The sequence below is a fragment of the Trachinotus anak genome, unplaced genomic scaffold, assembly GCF_046630095.1.
Source record: "Trachinotus anak isolate AG129_WGS33_773 ecotype Australia unplaced genomic scaffold, CSIRO_AGI_Tana_v1 ptg000024l, whole genome shotgun sequence".
Taxonomy (NCBI): Eukaryota; Metazoa; Chordata; class Actinopteri; order Carangiformes; family Carangidae; genus Trachinotus; species Trachinotus anak.
This window is the reverse complement of record NW_027273875.1, coordinates 7,685,240-7,710,484: the sequence shown is the minus strand read 5'-3', so window position 1 is coordinate 7,710,484 and position 25,245 is coordinate 7,685,240. Positions and strand designations below refer to the sequence as shown.

The 25,245-nt window shown below is 41.3% G+C and overlaps 2 protein-coding genes across 8 annotated transcripts in view; both read left to right on the top strand.

Moving 5' to 3' along the window:
* The first annotated feature begins 1,336 nt into the window (after positions 1-1,336).
* On the top strand, positions 1,337-22,882 carry ubash3ba (ubiquitin associated and SH3 domain containing Ba). Of its 2 annotated transcripts, XM_071461298.1 has the most exons (14): positions 1,337-2,150; positions 15,642-15,695; positions 15,906-16,092; positions 17,476-17,674; positions 17,927-18,096; positions 18,280-18,488; positions 19,257-19,398; positions 19,646-19,766; positions 19,853-19,975; positions 20,110-20,202; positions 20,631-20,775; positions 20,861-20,967; positions 21,464-21,573; positions 21,672-22,882. In XM_071461298.1, exons 1-14 carry the CDS (start codon positions 2,023-2,025, stop codon positions 21,807-21,809), a joined length of 1,926 nt encoding a protein of 641 aa, XP_071317399.1. In that variant the 5' UTR covers positions 1,337-2,022; the 3' UTR covers positions 21,810-22,882. The 2 variants fall into 2 exon arrangements, with proteins under 2 accessions (XP_071317399.1, XP_071317400.1); XM_071461299.1 differs by lacking the exon at positions 1,337-2,150 and having other exon boundaries at positions 15,664-15,774.
* Positions 22,883-23,035: 153 nt separating this feature from the next.
* snx19a (sorting nexin 19a) overlaps positions 23,036-25,245 on the top strand; it is a 97,730-nt gene continuing 95,520 nt past the window's right edge. The window contains exons 1-2 of one of the 6 annotated variants that reach the window (XM_071461296.1): positions 23,036-23,482; positions 25,196-25,243. The gene's annotated coding sequence lies outside the window, so the exon portion shown is untranslated. The other 5 variants (XM_071461294.1, XM_071461293.1, XM_071461295.1 and 2 more) reach the window with 5 other exon arrangements.

Genomic DNA, 25,245 nt, shown 5'->3' with positions numbered 1-25,245 from the left:
ATTGCACTCTTGTTACGTCATTAAAATACTTACAAACACACAATTATGCAGTAAAGCCATATACCACTCCAACAGTAATGATCCAATAAGCATACAGATGCACAGGCACAACAACAGCAGTCACCTAGATTTCCCCTCAAGTCCCTTTCCACACTGTACATATCATACACATCCTTAATATCCCTTTGTGTCAATTTAAGACAGGACACAATACAAAGTATAAAAAAAAAATGTACACCCATCTTGCAACCAGCTGTAGCACACAGTTCTCGTCATGTAATGAAGAAACACTGAACCCAGTTGATTCTAAATATATTTGCTGAAATTTGAAATTTTAGAACCACTCATTCAGTGGACATGTCTACATTTCAAACTATCAACAAATAAAAACATAACAGCGCAGTGGAAAGGTTGGCACTTTGTTAAGATTCTTATCCATCATGCAACACAATCAAGGAGGCATCTGACTGATCCCGGATTCATTCTGCAGCATCACAACAACCCCAAACCCCAACCTTATCCCAGACAGACATAAAGAACTGTCTTCAGAAACAAGAAGAGCAGGGAGTCCTGCAACAGATGGCGAGCCCTGATCTCAACATCATGGAGTCAGTTTATATATTTACTTGAAGAGACAGAAAACGCTGAGACAGTTTCAATCCACAGTGAAGAAAGTTCTCCAAGATGCATCCTACTCCTGACCATGATGGGCTGTTTATCACCTAATCTTAAGGACAAAACTTTTTTAATTACAATATTATTAAGCTTTCTTTTTCCTATAACCGTGTCCAGTCCACATGGCAGTGCAATATTCTCATTAATGTCAATCAGACAGTTACCTTATATGATACACAACATCGCTATCAGTTAATGGAGATAAGGCCAAGTTGTGCCATCCCATGATGTCACCACAGGCAGGTTTCAAAATAAAATGCATGCACTTAAGTAAACACGCAATCAGCATACAGGTACAAAAGTGTCCATCCAGCATCATACAGTCCACATTGGTCTGATGAGCTGAGGATGATAAGCTGTTGAATACTTGATTAGTAAAGGCTATTTATTAGTATTATTATGATTATTACAAAATATTTCTAGTTTATTATTAGTTCCCAGCAGACATGAAACTGTAAGAGATTAGATTAGAGAGCTGTAACAGATTAGACAGCTGTAGCTTTCAGTTACATATCAAAGTAAAATTCATACACTTAAGGAGTAAATAGGTAATTTAATCTGAAACAAAGAAACACAGAAATTCACAAATTTTGCCACATCATGTTGCTATGGCAACTGATGATGGCGTGCTCTGTGCACTGCGCATGCGGGGAGTGTCGACACCCACTTCGGCAGACAGGAAGTGTGACCAACTTTTTCCACTCTCCAGCTCTACATCGACTCTTTACATCGCACTGCCTCAACTAATCCGATAAATCTTGGTGAACAAGCGTAACGACCGCACGCCAAACCGAAAAAGACTGTGTGTTACTTTCAGTTCAGCCCTTATTCCGCTTGAAAACCGCACTGATTTCCTGTCCTCTCACAAACGGTGTACTGTCCCTTTAACAAAAGGGGCCGCGCAGTTGAAGCTTCAACCTTTAACAGGCTGAAGCCGCGCTCACTCAGGATCCATTCATAAATAAGACATCGTATGGAAAGGAAGCTCGAATAGGCGCATCTGATTTTTCATTCAGCGGACCGGATGCGAGAGGCGAGCAGGAACCAGACATGCTCACCTCAGTCGGGGACTGTGAAGCGGGGGCACGGCTGAGAGATCAGAAGTGACTTCCCATGGCTGACCCCTTCATGTGCGAGCCGTCAGGAGGCAGCTTGATCCAGTCCGGAGCATTTCTCAAACCCCAGAAAATGCTCGTTTCCTCGCAGCCTTTGGTGTCTTCTGTGTGCTTCCGCTTAATATAAGTCGTCCTGGTTTAAAGAGTCTGCCGATTTCTTGCTTCTTTTTTAAAATAAATAATAATAAACTAGAGGAGTCGAGGACCGGACATACCGATGGAGCAGTGAGTTATGGCCGCTAAAGAGGACGTGTATGCCAAAGTGACCCCGCGGAGGCAGCGCCAGAGCCGGCCAAGCACCGTCAAACATGGGTCCACTCTGGACGTGCTGCTGTCCATGGGTTTCCCCAAGACCAGGGCGTGAGTACACAGCTGCACTGTCCCGAGACACACACACACACACACACACACACACACCACTAGAGCTGGGCTGAATCAGGATTTCCAGGAGCATCCACTAAATCCACGCTTTTTGCCAAAGTTTGCTTTCTCTGATTGTCAGCAGCCGATCTGAGGCATCTCTGCAGCTGAGTGGCGACATGTCTGCTTCGCTGTGCAACCTTTCTATATACAGTCTATGTGTGCAACACATGTCATGGCCAGTGGGATCATGTCAAATGACCCCCTTTTAAAGTGAAGATTTTGTTCTTGAATCCATAGCCACATTACGTGCTCTACAGCACAGCTGTAAAATAAGATTTAATGTGGCTTATTCAGACTTTTGAGCCATTATCTTAGTCATAAACCTACATTAACATCAGTTTGTGGAGAATGACATGGTTGTTATATGGTTGTTGCTGATTTGTTTATATGATACTTAAGTGTTGGAGGAAATATTCAGATCCTTGCAATAATATAACAGTGTAAATACACATCATTACACATTCAAGTCCTGAAATGAAAGGAAAAGGTAAGTAAAAGTACATATAACCACAAAAATGTACTTAAAGTATGAAAAGTAAAAGAAGATATTATATATATAGATATATTACATATTACACTGTGGGATTCTTATTACCGATGCACTAACATGTAAGCAGCATTTTAAAGTTGTTGACGGTGACGGTGGAGATCGTTTTCACTACTTTATACAGCTGAGTAATTAAATTTACTCTATAACAATGCAATATATTTTATATGCTTGTCATATAATCTACAAAGTTACTAGTAACAACAAGAGAAACAAGAAAATATCCTGTTTAAATTCACAATAAACAGAGATGTTAGGTATTTTTCCTTGAAAAATTACCTAAACTATTGTTTGATTATCAAAATGGTGGTCAATTATTTTTCTGTTGATCAGGCAATCAATTGCTTAACTAATTGTTTGGGCTTTAGTGCATACCTGTCCTTGTTTGGACAAGATGCACAATGTTCTTCTTAGTTTTCAATGAAAACCTGATCCAGTGGGCTCCTCAGCACTTCTTTTCATTCATCCCTGAGAGAAGAAGTTGCCAGGAAACAAGCAGTATTGGCTTGTGATTGTAGTCTGTAGATTATGTAACTACATTAAAGAATGATAGTATCCTGGCCATGTGTTGTCCGCTTGGTGCTAGTGTTTGTGGGCTCAAACAACATCTGAGTTTCACAGTTAATGTTACTGAACATATGCTAAAGTTTTGTGTTTACATGGGAATATAGTAGATTGTTTAAATCTCAGTATTTGGGACCGTGAATCAACAGAAACATAAACCAGAAATATTATAAAAAATGTGAATGAATGAAAGAAATGCAGAATGCAACATTTATGTTGTAAAGTGTGCGAGTAACTAAGCCTGTGAAAATAGGAAGGTGTGTTAGCAGCTATATCTTCTCACAGGCAAAACACTATAGTAACCAGTTACTTTTCAACACCAGCTTAAGTCCTTTTAGACCTGACGCCAGCCTTTGATGAGGCTCGTATGGCTGCAGACACTGAACAGGTATCAAAATTTAATTCAAGTTCTGCGGGGCTCGTTTTTTTTTTTTTTTTTTTACGCCTCAGCCTCCTCTCGCTGCACAAACTCTACCTAATCATATAATCTATAATCATAATGTCCCTTCTCATTGTTCCTGTTGTCAGTGACTCCCACATTATACATAGAGCTCAGTGATTTGAACAGCCTCATCTCACACAAAAGCCTTTCTTCATCTGCAGCGTGCCTCAAAATTGTGTCCCATGTAACAAAAGAAGTCTGAAAAAGGTCATCTTTGTCAGTGGCACCTGTAATCTCAGAGCGCCGCGATTAAATCCCAGAAATATTACTGAGCGGTGGGATATAAAACTGTCTCCCTAGGTAAAACAGGGGACTGATATTTATCGATGAGTGTCGACAGATATCTGAGTTTTGCTAAGTGGGCCAAAAGTGTTGAGCAGTCATCTTTCTTTTAACTACACAGATACAGTATCTCTAAAATTAATCCTTTTTATCCTCCGCAAAACTGGCTGAGGTCATGCAGGCTTTCATCGTGCGAGACTGCAGCTCTCTCTCCTCCTCGTAATGAACCACTGCAGACGGAACGAGCAACACAATTTGGTTATATTTGCAGACCCACATCTATTATTGATGACAGGCTAATACACTTTGATTTGATCGAGGCTATAAAATTATAATGAAGCAGAATAATTTAGCGCCATTACCTTCAAGCCTGTCTGGTCTGATATCACTTATGTAACACAAAATGTGCGCGTGAACAGTCTGAAATCAACACAGGTGAGGCTGTAGGGTGTTTATGCTCATCACTCTGGGTGTTTGAGTTTGTTGTGTTAGTTTGGTGTGACTTTTTTTCTCTTGTGGCGCAGCAGTTATTCCAGTAGTAATATACAGACTTAAATAACAGTATGAGTAGGGCTGGGTATGGTTTGAAATTTTTGATACTAATATTAATACCAATATGGCATCTGAGTTTTGGTACCAGTGCCAAGAAGATGTATCTTTGGTTCTATAATAATAATCTATAATAATAATTCTATAATCATAATAATGGGTTGCTAAAGAGGTCGTTTGTATTCGCTCCGACTCTACTGAGCGTTTTAGCTTCTGACCACGTAAAACTGTAGGTTTTATGGTTTTATTTATTGCAACTTTCGTTTTTTTTTTTTTTGCTGTGGCTCAAGCGTAGGCAGCAGTCGCACCACAAAGTGATATTCACTCATCCATCCAAAATAGATGGAGCCAGAAGCAGGGTAAGGTAATGACTATTAGCAGGACTAGTTAGTTAACCGCTGTGGCTGGCAGGCTAGCCAATAACTCACTGGTTGGCCCGGCCGGATGAGCCCTAGTCACAACAAGTTGCCTCTATTTTATCCCCACAGTTCTGTTTACTTCTCCCTGGTATTTTGTTCACCACTGGACAACATTTCATTCAATAGAAAGTCATAGAAGTCTCTGAGCTAACGAGCTTGCTAACAGTCAGTTTGCAAACACACAGATTTTCACAGTTTTAAATCCTGGTGGGAATACACCTGTACGCCCCCTTCATCAGCCCTGTTTCCTGCAGAAACAGGCAGCTGTTTGCAGCTGTTTGCAGCAGTATACTACCTGCCAAGCACCAGACAGCAGACACACACAGTTAGCAACTAGCTGGTGAACATAGTGGAGGAGTTTATAGAGCCTTAGGACTGGGTGGAGACTAAATCCGAGTCAAAAGGTGGGTGTATATTGGACTTTCGCTCACCAGGTGCAAAGAAACACGAGTCCAAATGGTCTGTAATGGTTTTCCGCACCTGATCATTGTGAAAACAAACATGTCATGTTCGTCATGACAACTTTATAACAGGGCTTTAATTTTGTGTAAACACAAACAGCTGTACAAAAACTTGAGCTAAATAAAATGAAGTCTGAAAATGGCAAAAATATGATTTCATTTGAGTACGACACTGACCCGACGTTCAGTAGCAGCTTGTAGTTCATGACGGCTTTTGACGGGTTGGTGCTTTGATTCAGCACCAACCCAGTCCCATTGCAGTGAAATACGAAAACAAATGTCAGGTCTGCATGTTTTGCTATTGGGCCTTTCCCTAGATGTTGGTGGGAGAGGAAGAAGGAATAATAGGAAAACCAGCTATCAGTCATAACTTCAGGGAACAAGGGCTTCATTGTGTTTGAGAGGGTTTTTTTTTCCAGCCAGTAGGGAGCATGAATCATGTACACACACACACACACACGCACACATGCACACACCAGCAGCCCCTCTGTTTTAATTGGGGGATTTTCTGCTTAGTCATTCAGGAATTGACTAGTGTGGTCAGATAGGAGCTGGATGGACAGTGATCCCTCTGCCTGTCCTGATCCTGACTGAAGGTCCAAGGCAGGTTTGGAAACTGATCCGGCTCAGAACAGAGAGACTAACACAGAGTTTGATCGGGGTTATCGCTCTGTAACTAGTAACTAGTTTCTGATGAGTGAGAATTCACTTCATTTGTCATTTGTTATTCACAAACTATCAAACGTTTTCCCTCTTTTCTAAATGCAATTTTAGTTGCTTTGAAAATCTTCTTTTTTCTGTGGGCTGTGGCCATTTTGTAGACAAAACAATTAATAGATTAAGCAAGAAAATTGTTAGTCGCAGCTCAACTACAGACAGTGACTTGCTAAAATAACTGTGTGGGTTCCACCAAATTTTCTTATCACCAACTTCCATTTAAACCATTTAGAAATTGCAGAGTGGTTAAGAATGATGAAATAATTCTATTTCTCAACATAAAAAAATTCTGGTGCAGAAATACTTAACTTCCTTTTTTTATGTTTATTTTGTGGGAAAATTTAAGTGTCTGTAAGTCTTTAAATTGTAGAATGTAAACTCCCCAGGTTAACACGTTTTCAGAAAAAAAAATACTGAGGATGTGATCTAAGTGTCCAGCACCTTCTTTTAATGTCCACTGATCCATCTCCTGTTGCGAGATAAACACCAGACCCACTGTAATTTCATTTCCTCTGAGAGTTCTGGGGATGGCCGGACACTGTTGTGTTTTTATATCTTTGCTTGTGGTCTCGTTCTTCTCTTATTTTTTATGATACACACATTGTGGGATAAACAGAGACTGATTTCTCCTTAAGTGTCTAAATCATGTGCTCGCTGAGGTTTCTTAATTTGCACTTGTACTAAATGGCACTTCCTTGTATCGCTGTGATGTTGGTTATCTATTCACTTTTTGTTGCAGTTTACTTTCCTTAATATTTCACTTCTATCCTTTTTATTGTGCTTATGCATAATAAAAAAAAAGTAATCTAGGTTACCCAGATCCAGGTCAATCTATCTGTTGTATACAGAACATGCTGTGTGAAGTATATGGGTATCAGTACGTATTTAGAGGAACTGTCTAGAGCCTGGTTCATGCTTCATGCAGAAACACACATGATAATGTGCGTGCAATTTGAAATGTTGTGCTTGTGGGCAAAATAACTGGGCATACTGGAATCACACACCTTAAAAAATGGAAACAAAACTTACAGCCCTGAAGAGTCCCTGTGCTGCTTGGCCGAACACAGGAACTGAAATCGGGTCTTGATTTTAGACAAATGAGGTGCTCAGTGGTTATGAAAAGCAAAAGAAACTTCATAACATCAAAGTAAACAGACGGCGTGTCTGTGGCTCCGCCATGTCAGCCCAGCGTGAAGTGTGAACCTGTCTCACAGCAGCTGTGTTCAAAATTTGACTGAATTAGAAACACATTTAAATATGACGCCAGATACAGATTCCTATTTTATCATCGACTGCAGCTTTTGTTTTGTTCAGCTCCATGGAGGTTTCCGTTGCCCAGCTGTGAGCAACGGAAACAGAAAGTCGATGAATGTACCAAAATGTACCGACAGCAGTGATGGAGACCGAGGAGGAAAATTAAAGGTGTTGAAGCCTTTTCACTCAATCTGGTCCTACCATGATGTCGACGGTAGCACTGAATCAGAAGAGGAGAAGTTTCCTTTAAGTCTATACAACAATGGCATGTGATATTTTAGACCAATCAGAGACATTCTTACACTGACGCTGGTGTTTGGAAAATTCAAGTATTGCACTTAAGTCAGAAAGCCTGAGCTGAAAGTGTGTGTTTGTGACAAGCAGTTGTTTGGCAGATTTCCATTGATTAGGTAGCTGATTAATTGACATCATCGTCTTTTCAGCACTAAACTAATCCCATGAAAAAGGTTTTTGTGGGACCGATTTGCCCGATTCACTGAAATGTGAAATTTGTTTTGTATTCTCAGACAGTGATGCGGTCCCTCAGGTGGCTCCACGATACAGATGAACTGACATGTTTAGTGGCTGTGCAACCTCGTGCTTCTCGAACAAAAACTTCAAAGCCGCTGTGGTTACTGAGCTGTAACACGTCCCACTGAGATCAGGCTGTTAACGGTAAATTCGTGTTTTCTTTTCACGCTGTCGCTCACACTGTGAAGCGCTCAACAGGAAGTCAGTGTGCACGTGGACTGTGCGTGACTGTTCTCTTACCTTAAATCGGCTTAAAAACGTCTGCCTTAACCGTAACAACTAAAACTTCATTGTCACCTAACGTGGGAAAACAAAAGCCGCCCACTTTAGGTCATGTGAGGGCTCCACGTTATCCTGGTAATTATGACACATAACGTCTGCATGCATGTAACAGTTTGGTGCCTGTGTGTGAACAGAACTATGAGGCTGCATTCGAGACGACCAAGAGGAAGTCGCCCATTTCCGGAAGTGGTTTGTGACCTTTACTAAGCGCTCTGTTGAGACGGTGGTTAGAGTGCTGCTGAAACAGGGGATTCACATCTCACTTGCATAGAGGAAAACGTCTGATTTACTGACCTTTTTTGCGCATTAGAGAAGGGCTAAATATTACAAACTTTAACCACTATATAAATACTTAAAAACTCGTACCTCCGTCATCCTTTTACAAATCGACCTGGAAATCAGGTTTCCAGAATTAATCGATATGAGATGGGCTTGAGTTGGGTGTATAAAAGATGCCTAGTACCAATCATGGCTGCGTCTCTCTAAACTTGTTCTGTTTGCCTCCTATGACACATCCTGCGACTTTGAGGAGTGTTGTGTGATGCATCACAGATTTGGCACTGTGCCTCGTGTATTCTTAGTGAAGATTTGCTTTGTGCACTTTGACTTGTTTCACTGACGTCAGGCAGCTCTAAAAATAACGCTCATGCTAAAACAGTGCTCTTCATTTTTGTTTTGACAGGAAGCATCGATGATCATTTGTCCAAACTGATATGCTTGCTGGACACTCATGCTCCAGGGAGGAGTATCATTAACATCTTTTACTCACACACAGGCCTACACAGTTCATTTAAAGGTGTCAGTCTCTGACTCGCCCAGTTTGACCTCGTGGACTTCTCATCTCTCTTCTCCAGAAATAATGAAGTGAGAGGAAGAGAAGCAGTTCCAGACACCGGCTGTACACAGCTGGCTTTGTTACAGATGTGGTACTGACACGTTGCCTTGTCAGCTTCAAAGAAACGCTTGTGTACAGTACTGAGAGCTGGCCTTATTAGTGCCTTTGCTGACCCTAAACAAAATGTTGTGGCCCCAAAAACACTCCAACAATTATCACCAGTCACTCCCACCATTAATGGAACCGTTTGACATTTAGAAAAATACGCTTATTCACTTTTTTGCAGAGAGTTACATGAGAAAATCGATACCACGCTCATGTCTGTACAGTAAATATGAAGCTACGGCTAGTAGCTAGTTAGCTTAGCTTAGCACAGAGACTGAAAGCAAACAGCCTGGTTCTGTCCAAATTGACAAAATATGCACCTAACACTTCTAAACCTATCCAATTAAAACGTGGCCTAACAAGTTAGAAGAGTTCCAATAAAACCACAGCTCGTCGTTTTTACATTTCAGTTTGTGTCTGGATTCAAAAAAATGGGATTCAACATAATAATTAGTGATGGCAGGTGGATTTTTGAGCTATAGCCTGTTCTGTTTTTTTTTTTCCTCTGCTTCCAGTCTTTGTGCTAAGCTAAGCTAATCAACTCCTGGTTCTAGTGAGTTAGCATACAGACAAGAGTGGTGCAACCCTCTCATCTAACTCATGGCGAGACTGTGAGCAAGTATGTCTCCCAAATGTCAGAGCATTTATGTGTCCCCTCGTAGAGGGTTATTCTGGTGTTCCTGAATCTGGACCTTATTTTCCAAAGTTTTTGGTTGTAAATGATTGATAGGGACTATTGAGCAAGAACGCTGTACCAGGAACTGCTGAACAGCTGCTGCAATGTAATCAAATGGTGCTTTAGTCAACTTCAAAGTACATCCACTCTAAGTGCTTGTTTTTGCCGCTGACAGGTTTAGATTGTTATTGTAAGTGTCCGGCAACATTATGGATAGGATTCCTACAGAGATATATCTTTGAGTTAAAAAGTAAGATTTGTTTAACCAGACACAGACCTCATATAGCTCTGTTCAAAGCTACCAGACTCCATTGACTAAAACAGTAATTTTACCTTGCAGAACACAGGAGTTTCTGCTGCCTCGATCGGTTAGTTTGTTTGTGATCTGAATATTTCTTCCACCACTGAAAGTCACAGTTCTATCTAACCATTCTAGCTCCCTTTTTTTTTTTTTTTTAATTTTCCTTCATCACATCTTGAACAGATCTGATGTAAACCAGAATGAGAGTGTAAAGAAAGATGGATTCAAACTTCACCCTGACTGAGCAGTCAGCCAGTGAAACAGTTGACAAAGAAGCTGAAAAGTTTTGTTGTTTGGCTCGACGTGGGCTCAACAGGGCCTGAGCATAGTCGGCCAAGCTGGATGTAGGGACGCACATTTCCTCTGCTGATGGGGCTCTCCTTAGGGTGCAGTCTGGTGTTGGGCAGCAGCAGTGCTCTCAGCGCTGTTAGTGCGATAAGTGGTTAGTGATGTGTGTTCGCCAGCGGCTTGTAAACAGGAAATGTTGATTCGCCCTTAGAGCTGAGTCAGGGAGGGGCCCATGGGAGCATGTAGCTGTGAGTGTTAGCGTGTGTACACGTTTGTGTGTGCAGAGACAGGGTGATATGGTTGTGTTCACTTCAGCTCCACATGCTTGTTACTTTTGGATTTTGATTTGGTGATTTCCTCATTCTTTCTTGGCTAATATGTAACCATGAAAGGAATGACGTTCATCTAGCTGAGTTCACAATAACTTACAACACAATATTTAGAGGAATCCCAAGTGCTCTCACTCATGCGATACTTTGAGAAGCGTGCAGATTGCCTGATAAAAAGCGATAACTTTTTCTGAAACCCGAAAAATATCCAAGTCTAGCTTGAAGGTCAGCTATCATAAACAGCCCAAAGAATGTTGACATAAACGAAACACCGCTGTTTAAACATGCAACAGGCAGCCAGCACATTTTATGTGTAGTAGAGTTACATGTGGAAATAGGAACTGAACACAGTTGCCATATGTGGGTGAAATGAAAAGCTGTTTCCTATATTGCCTGCAGCAGTGGTGCATGTGCGAATGAACTAAAAGCCCTTGTTTAATGATGGTGACTGTCATTTATGCAAATAGTGCTGCTGATTTGAAGGCATACCTAATCCAGAGTGAGTTCTCATCCTCACACTCTCTAATCTTTTTTATCTTCCTCGAGCTGTGAACAGGAAATGCAGTTTATAAATAACTTGCTCAGTTCTTGCTAAGAGCAAAGGAGAGGCCTCGGGCTTAGATGCAGTTATTGAGGACAGTTTGTCCATAATTGTTTCATCTACGTTGGAACAGACAGAAAAGAAATTAGAAACAGGAATACTAAGTTCTTTTGGTCAAACTTTTGGCCACAAAAATATTGATCTGCTCTTTAAAAATGCAAAAGGATCAGACAGCAGATGGACACAGGGCTGAGGTGCAGCTTGTGCTATTTTCCTGGCAAAAACATAGACTAGCTGACACATGAGGGGGAGAGAAGCAGCTGTGAAATTCTCTGCTAACTCTGCCTGCCGCTGCTCCGTCTCCTGTCACCTGGCCGCTGCCTCTGCCTCCCTTTCCAGGATCCGTGTGACCTGCTCCCTCTGCAGCTCCCTGTCATGCCTCTCCCGCTCACTGTGGGTGCTGTCAGTGTCCCACTTTCATTTGCTCAGGGACATGGAAACAAAATGGAATTAACACTATATAATCTGAACATGCTATTTTTTACGTTGAGTGTGAAGAAGACAGCCCTGACAGTACATCTGATGTATTAGCTGGGACAAACGCACTCGAGGTCCCCCGTGCATTATAAAGGCCGGCAGGGACATTGAAGTGGGGGTGGTAGTAGAACTCAATACCCAGGGTCCCAACTATGAAGGGCTTCTCAAGAAGCCTGGAATTAAAAGTCTGTCTTTATCTGCAATTTAGAAATTTTATGGTCTTAGCATTTTCAGTAGACTATTGTTGTTGGCAGAATAATTAGTTTGACAATTTTCTGTGTCTAAAACAATATTGATTCCTTTGGGAAATGGGTGTGATAGGCACTTCTCCACTATTTTCTGACATTTAACTGCTAAACAAAAAAAATATTAATTGGGAAAATAATCAAAAGCATAATCAAAAATGAAAATAAGTTGTAGCTGTAGCATTGTCAGAAACAAAGAGGGGATCGGCTGCAGACCTGTCCCCAAACAAAGTGAAAATGTTACGTGCTGAGGTTTCTGATCGTGCAGACTGAAACTTATACAATGTCACGGACTTATATGAACAGTCGATTTCTTATTGTCCGTGATAACCACTACATGCGTGGGGAAGGGGCCCACTGGGGCTGCATCATGCGAGGGGTTCAGGTTTCCTATTGGGTTTACATTCACTGTCAGTACTGTACAAGCAAGACGGTGCTTCAGGTGCTGTGTGAGAGAGCAGCAGACATACCAGAACATGGCCATACAACTGGAAACCCAATACCAGATAATTCAAATAAGAAATTAAATAAACGAATAAATACATCATAGTGAATCATTAAATGAGAGTAAGCACGTGATTTAAAGGGGATTAAAAGTACATTTCTAAGGATTTTCTTTTTTTACTACCCGTTGTGCACACATTACATTCAACATTAAATCTGTAGAGTAGGAATTAATTGCATAGATATATTTTCTTTTGAAGAGCTATCGTTTATTTTGGTGGGTCTACAGCCACCGAGGGCTTCTGATAACACGCTGCCACTGTTACAGTCTAATGTGACTCTGTTACTTTACTCAACAATTTAATCAGAAAAGCAAACACACTCTACTTGGCTACTGTGTTACCATCTCTTCAAGCAGCTCTAGAAAACAAAACAAACCCTGAGGAAAAAAAAAAAAAAAATCTTCAAATGTAAACATTTAAATCCAACATCAGTGTTGAATGTTCAATGATTGTGGTTTTTCAAAAACATAATGAATTATTGTCCTGACTTTGTTGTAATATTTAGCAGTTGTGTTTGATGATTAAGGGCCGACTGCTTCTGTGATACAGAAATGCAAACATCAGAAGCTGAGCCTACCATGGCCTCTTCCTATTGACCGCTCAGTTTTTTGTTGAGCTGCCGCCCATGGAGCTGGGTCCAGTCCAGCGTTTAGACATAGCTGTTTTTTACACTCCTGTACAAAAGTATGTCTCACATCAATGGCTAAAAATGGCCAGCAAAACCATGCCATGTGATTATTTCTATCTATTCCTCTTCTGGGGGTTTCTTCACTTCTTTTTTCCATTAAATGTTTTTCCTATCTGGTCGGAGGGTCCAAGCACTTGGGTCTTGTAATTTCAGCAGCCTAAAAAGATTGAATTCAAGTAAACTCTGTCTCTGTGAGCGTGCTCACTGACACAGTAAGACCTTTTCTATTATTTCATGTCACAAGGGTTCACTTTCATAGAATACTGTTGAGATAAGAAGCAAGCAATCCAATGTCCTGGCCTGGATTTAATTTTGTGACGTCTCAGTCACATCTGCCTGTAATCCCATCATGCCTTCTGAGAGAAAATCCCCTTCTTTTCCTCCTCCACACAGCACCAGGTGGAATCTCTGAATAATAGACTGTAGCCAACAAATGACTCTCTGTCTTAAGCCTTCCACATGCAGTAGCGGTTTATACTGAAGGAATAAAACATGGATCACTTCGGTAAAATGTTGTATCTGTCATTTAACAGTTGATCCGGATGCTGAGTTTTGACTGTGCCTCTCTCCCTTTGTAGCTTGTGTGCAGTTCAGGTTCACCCTGCATACATTTGTCTGTGCATGTTGTAATAGATCTGTGTGAGCCATCTGTTACGATGCTGTGGCTTTGGCGTTCCCGCCCTGCCCGCTGTGCTCTGTCAGGGCACACTGCCCCAGGCTTTGGGGACTTTGCTGTATCTAGGACCCTCTCAGTGGGACAAATTTAAAAATGGCTCATTGAATTTGAACGCTTGAATGGCACAATGAACGCTGTCAACATCGACAGCACGTCTATATTGTGCTGTGAATTAAGTCAAACAGTGGCTGTACGATGGTACAGATAACCACACTTCCTCCTTGTTCATTTTACTTTAATATCAGCTGTAGATTGTTCTTTTCTATTCAGTGGAACGGCCGCTCAGACAAGCAGTGACAGGCAGTGCTGTCTTTAGGGGCAGCACAGTTACCCTTTAGATAAAGCATGGCAGCAGTATGGAGGTTTTTGAATGAGTGACTAATTCTCATTGACTTTAGGCTGCACTTTATTTTGCATAACACACACAAGAGCTTGAACTGAAAGGAGGAGAGATGGGCTTGCACGGCTCGCAGTTGAGTTTTAAAGGTTAAACGCTGTGGAGACAATATGTTACTCATTTCCTGTGGCTTAATGATGAATAGAGCCAGGTGGCCAAACATTGCTTTTTTTTAGTTATTTCTCTGAGATACATTTTTTTAAGAGCACAATAAAACAAATAAACAAAGATAAACTATGAGAATATGGCTTAGCAAAGCTAAGCGGCCCCTGCAGTAGACAGAGGCAGCATGCACCAAGATCCTTGCATAGAGAAACCTCCCATACACTCTCTGCTGCCAATAATCTGTGTCATGATCCTCCATGCACTCATTTAGGATTATTAAGTGAAAATTTTGGGCTTATCTTTGCAGGTAAGGCTGCAAGTGTAGTGTGTTCGATAAGTATGTCACTGACGTGCCGATTGACTGAAAGAAGGGCAGAGATGTAAACCTTCAGAATTACAGTCACGTCTGCAACTTCTGTGTTAGTCCCCTCCGAACCGAAGAAAGCTGCTCTAATCAGCGAATCCCTTCAGAGGCGGCCCACAATACCAGAGGTTTTATAAAAAGACACTAATTAGATTTTGAGCACTCAAGAGTAATCATGTAATCAGCCCTCTCTTGTTTCAGGAAGATGTCTTAAGAAGTCTAAGAAAGGACTGATATAAGTCAAGTCATAGGACATGGACGCTGCATTTTTCTCATCAATGCCTATTACATTAAAACACAAGGCATGAATTATGTTTTTCTCAGTGTTACTGTCATATTCAGGGGTGTCAGTGTAGTGACGTTTGGCTGCTGCAGAGATGAATTGTGAACCAAGACTGTGGGGTGACCTGCTTCAGAAACCCCGTCCTCTGTAAACCCTGTATTTAATAATGGACTGAATCACTCGAAACAGAATGAAGTCCAGATTCAGCGTCATGTTAGACTGAGCGGGTGAACACACTTTATTTTTAAAAAATATTTTCATAGCAAAGATTGTAGTTATTTCAAATCTGTATCCGTGCTGTTCCATGAACCTCTGGTATGAATAATAAACTCCTGTTATGAATTATTGTGTGCATGTCGTCATTTTACTGCTCTCTTGGGATGTTTGTTCTTTGTTCGCTGTCACATGGAAGCGCAGCAATCTCCTCCTAATAAACCCGCTCCGGAAGCGAAACCATTGATTTTGTGACTGTGCTTTGATCTCACTTTCTCTTTGTCTTTGCAGCTTGAAAGCTCTGGTTTCGACAGGAGGCAAAAATGTCCAGGCAGCTTGTGACTGGTGAGAACAAAGTTTTCTTCAAATGCTCTCTCACACTCACCAATGACCAACTGGAATGCCAATAGAAAATCTTGTGATGGTAAACCTGACATGTATTGACCCGGCTCATCATTATATTGACGTGTCACTGTGCTGTTGCAACAGCAGTGCCCTCTGCTGGACGTTAGCTGTCCTCACCTCCAGTCTCCTTGGCTGTGTCTGTCGCTCCAGGCTCTTCTCCCACGTGGACGACCCCTTCCTGGACGACCCCCTGCCCAGAGAATATGTGTTATATCTGCGACCCAGTGGGCCGCTGCTCCAGCAGCTGTCACACTTCTGGCAGCAGTCCCGCCTCTCCTGTGGCAAGAATAAGGCACACAACATCTTCCCGCACGTCACCCTCTGCCAGTTCTTCATGGTCAGACTTCGCCGCACTCTGTGTGTGTGTGTGTGTGTGTGTGTGTGTGTGTGTGTGTGTGTGTGTGTGTGTGTGTGTGTGTGTGTGTGTGTCTCATGTAGAGGGAGTCAGGTTAAGTCTTTGAATACAGGTCGCTTTAACTTGCCAAGTATATGCACCATACATTGTGTTACATGCTGTCTCATCTCAGTGAAGCTCTTCATTCATTAAACATTGGTTCCCCCGAGTTTAGGGTTGTGTTTCTTTAAGAAAAGAAATGTAACACAATCAGCTTTGCAGAGTATTTGTTAACCCCTCGTTTTCAAATCCCTGTTGGTTAGTTTCGACTTGTGACTCCAGTTCCTCTTTGTTGGTGCAGCTTGTCAGTGTTTCTTGTCATAATTTCTGAACTGACTCTTTGTTATATAATAAATTATTTTGCAGGGCTTTTGTTTTGTTTGTTAGCAATGCTAGTGAATCTAGGGAAGACAGGGTTGATCCAGAATGAAATATCTCAACATCTATTGAACGGTTTGCCATGATATTTTGTACGGACATTGATAGTTCCCAGGTGATGAATCCTAACAACTTCGGTGGCGCCTTCACTTTTCATCTATTGCCACCATCTAATGAAAAGTCTTATTTGTTGAATTTTTGGTTTATGACCAAATACCTGCAAAAATAATAACATTCCCATCAGCCTCAGCTGTACCTTGTGTTTACTACCAAGTGCAGCTTCTCAGATCCACTAGCATGGCTGTCGGCTCTTCGTCTTGTCTCTTCCACTTCACCGGAGTTCTTTTATGTCTCATGTTTGTTTTGATGTCGTTGATGTGCTGTTTTCTGTACTAGCTATTACATAACAAATGCTGCTTCTTGGCATTAAGCTTAAGTACTGCACAACCCACCAGTCGTAGCAGGGTTTTTATATACACTCCCTGGAGACCTCATCAGGTAGACTTAAACAATCTGTTGCCATCCGATACAACTGGTGTGACACTTTTATAATGGCTGTAGTTTTTGACGTTGTATTCATTCTAATATATGTTTATGACTGAGGTTGTATATAGTAGTGGTGTTGTACTGGACTGCATTATATTCAGATATATTGCTAATATTCTTGGGTGGAGAAAACATTAGAAACGCATTTTAATATTATGTAGTTGAACTCCACTGCAAACTACCTCAGTAATAAATGTTTAGTTAAATCAATACCTGTCTCAATGTCAATCAGAAGTGAACATTATTGATTAGGTGGATTTTATGGCTGAGCTGTTGTATTGGATTGTGTTATATATGAAAGTGGCCACTGAGTGTCTATACAGTACATAGTGTACACATGTGCATCTCATGTAACGACCGTTGATGCTGACTTTCCTGTTTTGCCATCTCTGCTGTGCTCAGTGTGCTGATGGCAAGGTGGAGGCTCTGGCCGACGCTCTCCAGACCACTGTGGCCAAGTGGAAGGGTCGCATACCCCTGCCCCTCCCCCTGGAGCTCTACACCTCCTCAACTTTCATTGGCCTCTTTGTGGAGGAGCAGGTGGCGGAGGTGCTGAAGAGTTTTGCTGCTGATTTTGCCACTGAAGCAGCGGCTAAAGCAGGTTTGAGTCCCTTTGGTGAAAATCCCATTATACAAGAACGCTGTCTTGTAGACTTAGTGTTCAGGGATGATCAAGAATGATGTAGTTAAAGAGGCTCTCATTTGTATATTTACAGTTGTTGTGTGTAAATGTCAGTGGAGAACCATTAGATCAATTAAAAGAATGTAAAATGAACATTACGTCATTGCCATGAGTATATGTTCAGTACCTATACCTCTGGTGTGCACATTTTCCTCTTTGTCTTTTGTCCAGATGTTCATGTCGAGCCCCATAGGAAACAACTTCATGTCACCTTGGCTTACCACTTCCAAACCAGTCACCTTCCAATTTTGGAGAAGTTAGCCAAAAACGTGGATGTGTCGTCAGGCTGTGATTGGCTGGCTGTGCTCTTCTCCCGGGATATTCGATTTGCTAACCATGAGGTAGATCTGCTTCCTTTGAAATGAGTACTTCTTCCTCTTCCTCTTTCTCTTAAGTATGTCTCCCTTCCTCGGTGGTAACTCCAGCACTTGTTAGTTCAGTTTGAATTTTTTACATTAAGTGAAAGAAATGTTAGAATCATAATTACCGCTGTCTAATGGCAGTTAAACATCTGCCCCCTGTAGACGCTGCAAGTCATGTACCCGTATGCGCCTCAGAATGACGATGAGCTCGAGCTGGTGACAGGAGACTTTATCTTCATGTCTCCGGTGGAGCAGAGCAGTGCCAGTGAGGGCTGGGTGTACGGCACCTCGCTGGGCACCGGGCTGTCCGGCCTGCTGCCCGAGAATTATGTCAGCCGCGCGGACGAGTCAGACACCTGGGTTGTCCACGGGTATGGATGGGAAGCGCAGTACTCATCACAAACACAAGTCCATCATCATGTGTTTTTTGTATTAAAACATTTCCATGACACATGAGGAGCCGCCCTGGGAGGCTCTGGGATTGGATTTAATGAATGAAGTGCAGAGACAATCCAGTGACAGCACTCACAGCAGCGATAGGTCATTACTTCCCTCCCTTCAAAACCACCAAGTCCCTTTTTGCAACCACTTCACAAAAACATCACTGAGTTTTATCACAAACTTACAATCCACAAATCCCTTCAGGGTGCATTTATTCGTTTTTTTTTTTTTTTTACAGTTGAAGCACAAATGTACACAAATAAGGTGATGTGTCGTAGCTGACTGGAAACATTACAGCAAAAGAAAAGAAAATGAATCATCATCTTGGCTCGCTTCCTGACTAGTGGTTCAACTGGGCTCCTTCGCCCACATTATTACACTCCCTGAACAGGTTATGTTTCACTGTCATGGGACTTTCTCTGCAGCTGGCACACGACTATAGAATTCCCATCCTCACTCCATTCATAGCTGTCGCTCTGTTGATACTTTCAAGACTTGTGAAATACACTCAGTAACTTTGAACTGTGCCAGGCTTTTACATATTCCTGTTTGTGTGCGAGTTTGTATGTTGTACCTTGTAGACTTTTTGACTTTTTGTTGCGGTCGTATAATTTTCTACTTGTGGATGAGGTGTGTCATGTTTACAGTGCTGTATGAATGAAGTTGAGTTGAGTTCTCGGTGTTTGTCTGATCCTCAGGTCTCATTCCATCCTCAATTGTGCCTCTCCATCTAACTCTGGCGCCACGGTTGGTGGATTATTATTTGATGGACAGCTCAATGACAGTCTATTCGACAGTCTTATGGATGCTCCCCTCGCCGGTCTCTGCCCTCCTATGCAGGTACAATGTTTTTGTATTATGTGATTTTTCCGATTCTATGCTGCAAAAAAAAAAAAAAAAAAAAAAAGTTTCCGCAGGCTGCTTGCTGGTGTGAAAAGAACATCACGTACCTCTAGCAATGATGTTGCGCACCCCAATAAGATTGTTTAATAACAATAATTACAATGGGCATCTAGCAGGAGCCTGAGATTAGTGCTGTGCAGCCTGTGTCTAATCCCTCACAACTTGAATTGAATCTTTATCTCAGGTGTCGAGACCAACTAGTCAGTCCTCCGTGTCTAAGATGAGACTGTTTGTGTGTCGTCATGGGGAGAGGATGGACGTGGTGTTTGGGAAACAGTGGACCTCTCAGTGCTTTGACTCCAAAGGTAATTTTCATTTTCACGTGGCTTGTATCAGACACTTTTGACTGTGGCATTTCCCTCTTCTGTAAGATTCTCATTTGTGTCTGTAGGCCGATACATTCGCTCTAATCTCAACATGCCATCCAGCCTGCCAGCCAGAAGTGGAGCCCATCGGGACTATGATAAAGATTGTCCAATAACTGTGTTTGGCTCCACCCAGGCCCGTCTTGTAGGTCAGTTGCCACGGATTACTAAAGGATTAAAATTTATAAGGATCATTAAATACAGGAGAGATTACGTTTTCCCAAATTACATAACAATTCAAATGTTTGACAACAGAATCACACAATGTTTTGGTCCATCTCAGGTGAAGCTCTATTGGAAAGCCACACAACAATAGACTTTGTTTACTGCTCTCCGTCTCTCCGCTGTGTCCAGACTGCTCAGCAAATTCTGCAGGGTAGGTCCTCATCATCATTGCCCTCATCAATACTCTGACCACAGTCACAGATGAGTTTCACAGTGTCTATTCAGGTTCCTCAGATGGTATGGAATATAATTATAATGTCAGACTTTTTTGTGTTCGTTTTTGGATTTGAAACCTTCAGTTTGGTTCAGATCTGTTATTATTTACAGCTTTTATACGTTCCAGCATAATCCTGTGGTACCTAGAGACATCATTAGGAAAAAAGAAAAGAAAGAGCTTTAACAGGAGGTCTAACTTCTTTTCCCATCCTTTTACACCTCATTAATGTGTTTCTCCTTTTAGAAATGTTTTCTTTGTCAGAACCTTATTGCACCAAGTCATGCATTTCATGTGAAGATGTATTTATAGACAGAGATATCTTCCTCTCTGACAGCTTCTCCCCCTCTTTCACTCTGTGTCAGGTCTCCAGCAGGAGGGAAAGACAAAAATCCGAGTGGAGCCTGGATTGTTTGAATGGACCAAGTGGGTTTCAGGCACATGTTTACCCACCTGGATCCCCCCAGCTGAGCTGGCTGCTGCTAACCTGAGTGTGGACACAACATACAGGTACACAGCAAAACCAACGCTATACACGTTCATCTGTGATGCTGCAATTTATAATAAGCTTCTCTACCTATCATTTTGTCCCTAGACCTCATATTCCCATAAGTAAGTTGGCGGTGTCAGAGTCTTATGATACCTACATCAGCAGGAGCTTCCAAGTGACTCGAGAGATCTTGGCAGAGTGCAAGAACCTGGGTAAAGTGGAACTGGCAATATGTATTCAGGGTTTTGAATTAATACCAGCTTTTGTTCACTGGCTACACAGATGATTAGATTTCAAAGCTTCATGTTAACTTGTTCTTCATGTTTTCCTGTTTGATATTTACTCTGTGGTGCCCACAAACACTCAGCATGTTAGTAAAATCAAAACTAAATAATGGTATCTGATTAAAAACAGGCTGGCCCTACACAAAGAAAGTCTACCTGACTGCACAGACACACCCTAAAACCTTGAAACGGAAGAGTGTGATACCAGTGAATAAAAAGAATTCAGTTTTTAATAAGCACTTTGTTCTTAGCTTGCTGGCCTTCTGAGTCAAACTGTTTACTTTGGATGTTGTCCCAGTCTCTATGTGTTAAATGTGTGAAAGAGGCTGAATGCCTCAAGCTGCATATTATCAACTACTGAGTGTCCATAAACATTACAGTAAGCTAATGCTATCTGTGGAATGTGGTTCTGTACTTCACACAGGAAACACAGTCCTGATTGTGGCCCATGCCTCTTCCCTGGAGGCCTGCACTCGCCAGATACAAGGCCTGAGCCCCCAAAACTCCAAGGACTTTGTCCAAGTTGTCCGAAAGGTCAGCCTGCTCCTTTAGTTACAATGCTTCTTTCAGTTCTATGCTCTCCTCCCCTGTTTTTCTTCAATAATATATACATCTGTCTCCTTTTTGTGCAGATTCCTTATTTGGGTTTTTGTGCTTGTGAAGAAATGGGAGAGACTGGGGTGTGGCAGCTGGTCGACCCACCCATCTTGCCTCTGACACACGGACCCAATCACAGTTTCAACTGGAGGGAAATGCTAATGCAAGACTGAAGGATTTGCTGTTGGCTCTCTATCTTTCAGCTGCCCTGAACTGATGAAAAAGTATTTATTTTTAACCCAACACTGCTATAAATTCAGCCCAATGACCAAAAAAGAAGAAAAAACAAACAAACAAAAAAAAAAAGTCATGCAAAAAATGTGTGCATTCACTGAGGCAAATGTATTCAGATGTACTGCTCAGGAAAGAGAAAATACAGTTTGTGTGGAGATCACAGCAAAAATGAGCTACAGATTGAGCAGCAGTTTGTCGAATTTCCCTCAACATTCCACTTCTTCTCCCAAAATGTGGAGGTGCTACGAGAAATCAGGATATTTCTTGATGGTTGCTGATGAATCAGGTTTTATGCCACGAGAAGGTATGTCATGAAGCTCCTCCTCAGGTGCTGCGGTGAAGACTTTGCGTTCTGCTGCCTTCTCACACACTGTGACAAGAATTAGATGAGAGGACTTGTACCACAGAAATATTTTTCCACGTGTCAGAAGATATTATTTAACTTGTAGCTATGACCCTCCTGCGAAAAAAGCACAAAAGAAATGTTGACAATCAGACATGGGAGAACTGATCTTCATTATTTCTGGTGCAGAGGTGGGTGGTTAATTATACACGTTTTATTCCTGTAAATGTCATATCATTCAGTGATTCCTCTAAGTTAACGTTTATGTGAGTCCTTTTAAGCTTCCTGTGAGGCCATGGTCCACAGGCATTATGTGGAGGCAATGCAGTTCTTGATTATCACCACAGGAGCAACCAAGTCAATATGACAGAAGAAAATTAATATAATGAAATGGAGACTGTTGTTGGGTCGTTAATTATGTCCGGGTGCATTGACTAAAACTTTTGCTTGTTTATCATGACCCTTACACTCTCTGTAAGCCTGATAACCACACTGCTTTTCAAACACTTGTTGCATTTCTTTTTTTTTTTTTTTTTTCCAATGTCATTTCATGTCACATGATTTAAGTGCTTACTGCCTGTACCAATTATTTGTTGTATGACTCAGAAAATCTATTGATACTCTCAAAAAATGAATAAAGCAAAAGTTGTGGAGTTGTGTAGGCACATATCAGCCTGTGCCACATGTTCTGTAAAAAAAAAAAAAAAAAAACATTACTTCTTCACTCTAGTAACAAGTTGGAAAGTCGCTTTTAATTTTTGATTCTGTTTTACACAAACTGCAATGAGGCTGTGCTCATTAAAATAAAATAAGCATGAGTGGGCATCGCAGCTGACAAATAACAATGAGCAAACAGTTACTGTCTGTTTTGCAGCGGTGTCATTGTGTTGTTGATGCTGCCTTTTCCCGTGCACCAAACTGTTCTCCAAACAAAAGTGAGAAAATACAGTTTCACACAAATATGTTTTGTCGACTACAACGTTTTACTTTACTGAGCACCATTTGTAACATCTGCCATGTGCAGTGCAGAACTGCAAATAATTATGGACAGGTAAGTTGTGACTTGACTTGAAAAGCACAAGTGGAATAAATAACATAAAATCTGGCTCCATTCCATTAAGGGCCCCAGTCAGCTGTTCCAGTCAGCCAGGAAGCGCAGCACCGGAACCTCCACTAATTGGAATGCAGCCATCATTAATGTTATTAAATACACTGCTGTAACTAATCAAAATGTCTGCTGCGAGACAGCCTATTACTTCTGAGACCCTGGTGAGTAAAACACTGAGTTCAAGGATTTAGATTGTGAGATAGGTTTGAGAACAGTGGCTCTTTTCTTGGTAGCCTGAGTGTTCATGTAAGTCCGACTCTTTGGCCTCTTGTCAGACTTCTTCATACAGACACACTTTTATGTCCCTAATCCTTTTCAGTAGCGCCCAGAGGGAAAAGTGGCTGTAATGTGGACTGTCTGGCTAGAAGAAGAAACACTTTTGGACATTTTGGACCCTGAAGTGGAGTCATTGCTACTATAATTAGTTTTCAGTGTTTCACCGGGATGTGGAGAGGTTATAAATGTGACAAGAAGCGTTGGCTTGTGCAATAAAGTAACAGACAAGCTTTATGGTCAGAGTAATGTTAGCTAACGGTCACTAGCTAAAAGCTAATCACTGCCATCTGGGCGTCTTTTTCCCCCCTCTTGCTAACACAGGTGAGACATTTCGTGTTTGTTTTTCGACCCTGACAGTGTGAGAGTAACCTGCATGTTGTTAATGGCTGCAGAGAAGAGCAGTGGACAACTAACATCAGGTTTACCTTAAACAAAGATGACTTAAAGCTTTCGTGCGCTTTATACATAAAATACGACGATGCCTCTAATCCTCTTCCTCTAACTTTATGGTATTAGTGGTTGTATATTAACGTGAACATATGTAAATCAAACGACTGTCCTAATCTCCTGTGCGTGCCCACACAGCCGCTGACACCTGACAGCATTGAAAGTTTGCTTTCAGGAGGATTTAAACCTTTGGACTCACTGTGATGTGACGAGCACAGAAGCTACCACAGTCATTATATTCAGAAATATATTTCGCATTGTTTCAATTTTAATTTGCAGAATAATAGCTGCATGTCCCCACAGTCCTATCGAAAAGAAGTACATGATGAATTTCAAAAGTAACGTCCAGCCATACTTTGATATGTCATTCAGAAGTTGCCTGAAATGCAACTTACTGTTGACAGTGTATAAAAAAAAGAAAAAGAAAAAACCTAATCTGGTTTACAGGACTTGGAGTCCTCTTAGACTTGCTTAATTAAAAAGATGAATGATAGTCTGTCGTGAATGTATGAGGCATTACCATAATTATTTCTTCAATTGTTTTGAAGGAATTTTCCTCTGCACTAAAATGAGGCTTGCACTTAACTCAGTACAGTTGCACAACCCTAGACAATGGTAACTTATTAAATTTATTCAAATAAGTTATTAAATTTGGTTATTTGGTAAGCAGGGTCCTTGGATAAGTATGATGAAAGTCAACTTAAGATACACTTATACTTTACACTATATTAGAACATTTGTCTCAAAATAGTGTAAAAATAAATAAATGAGAAATAATTATCATCACTTATCAAATACAGACGTGCCTCTGATGTTCAAAGATGTCTCACTCCTAAATGCAGGTCATTCTTGCATGCAGACTTGGTGTGAGACCAACACTAGATGGTGCTGTTTGATGGCCAATATCAGTAGCACACATTCACAGTAAACTACGACCCCACACTTGGGCTATTGGTCAGCAATTTCTGATTTCTGATCAACGTGTTTCAATATATGCCCGCTAAAATTCGAGAGGTCTTCATCTGCTTTTACCAGAACATATTTTATAAAATATTTAAAGTCATTTCTTACAAAGAAGTGTAAGTAAAATAAGTTTGCTTGGTGCTTACAGGTTATGTTGGTTTATACTTTATCCAGGCATTTCCCTGCAGGGTTCAGACGGCAGTGGCAGCGAAGTCCAGCATCCCTGCAGGTAGCAGGT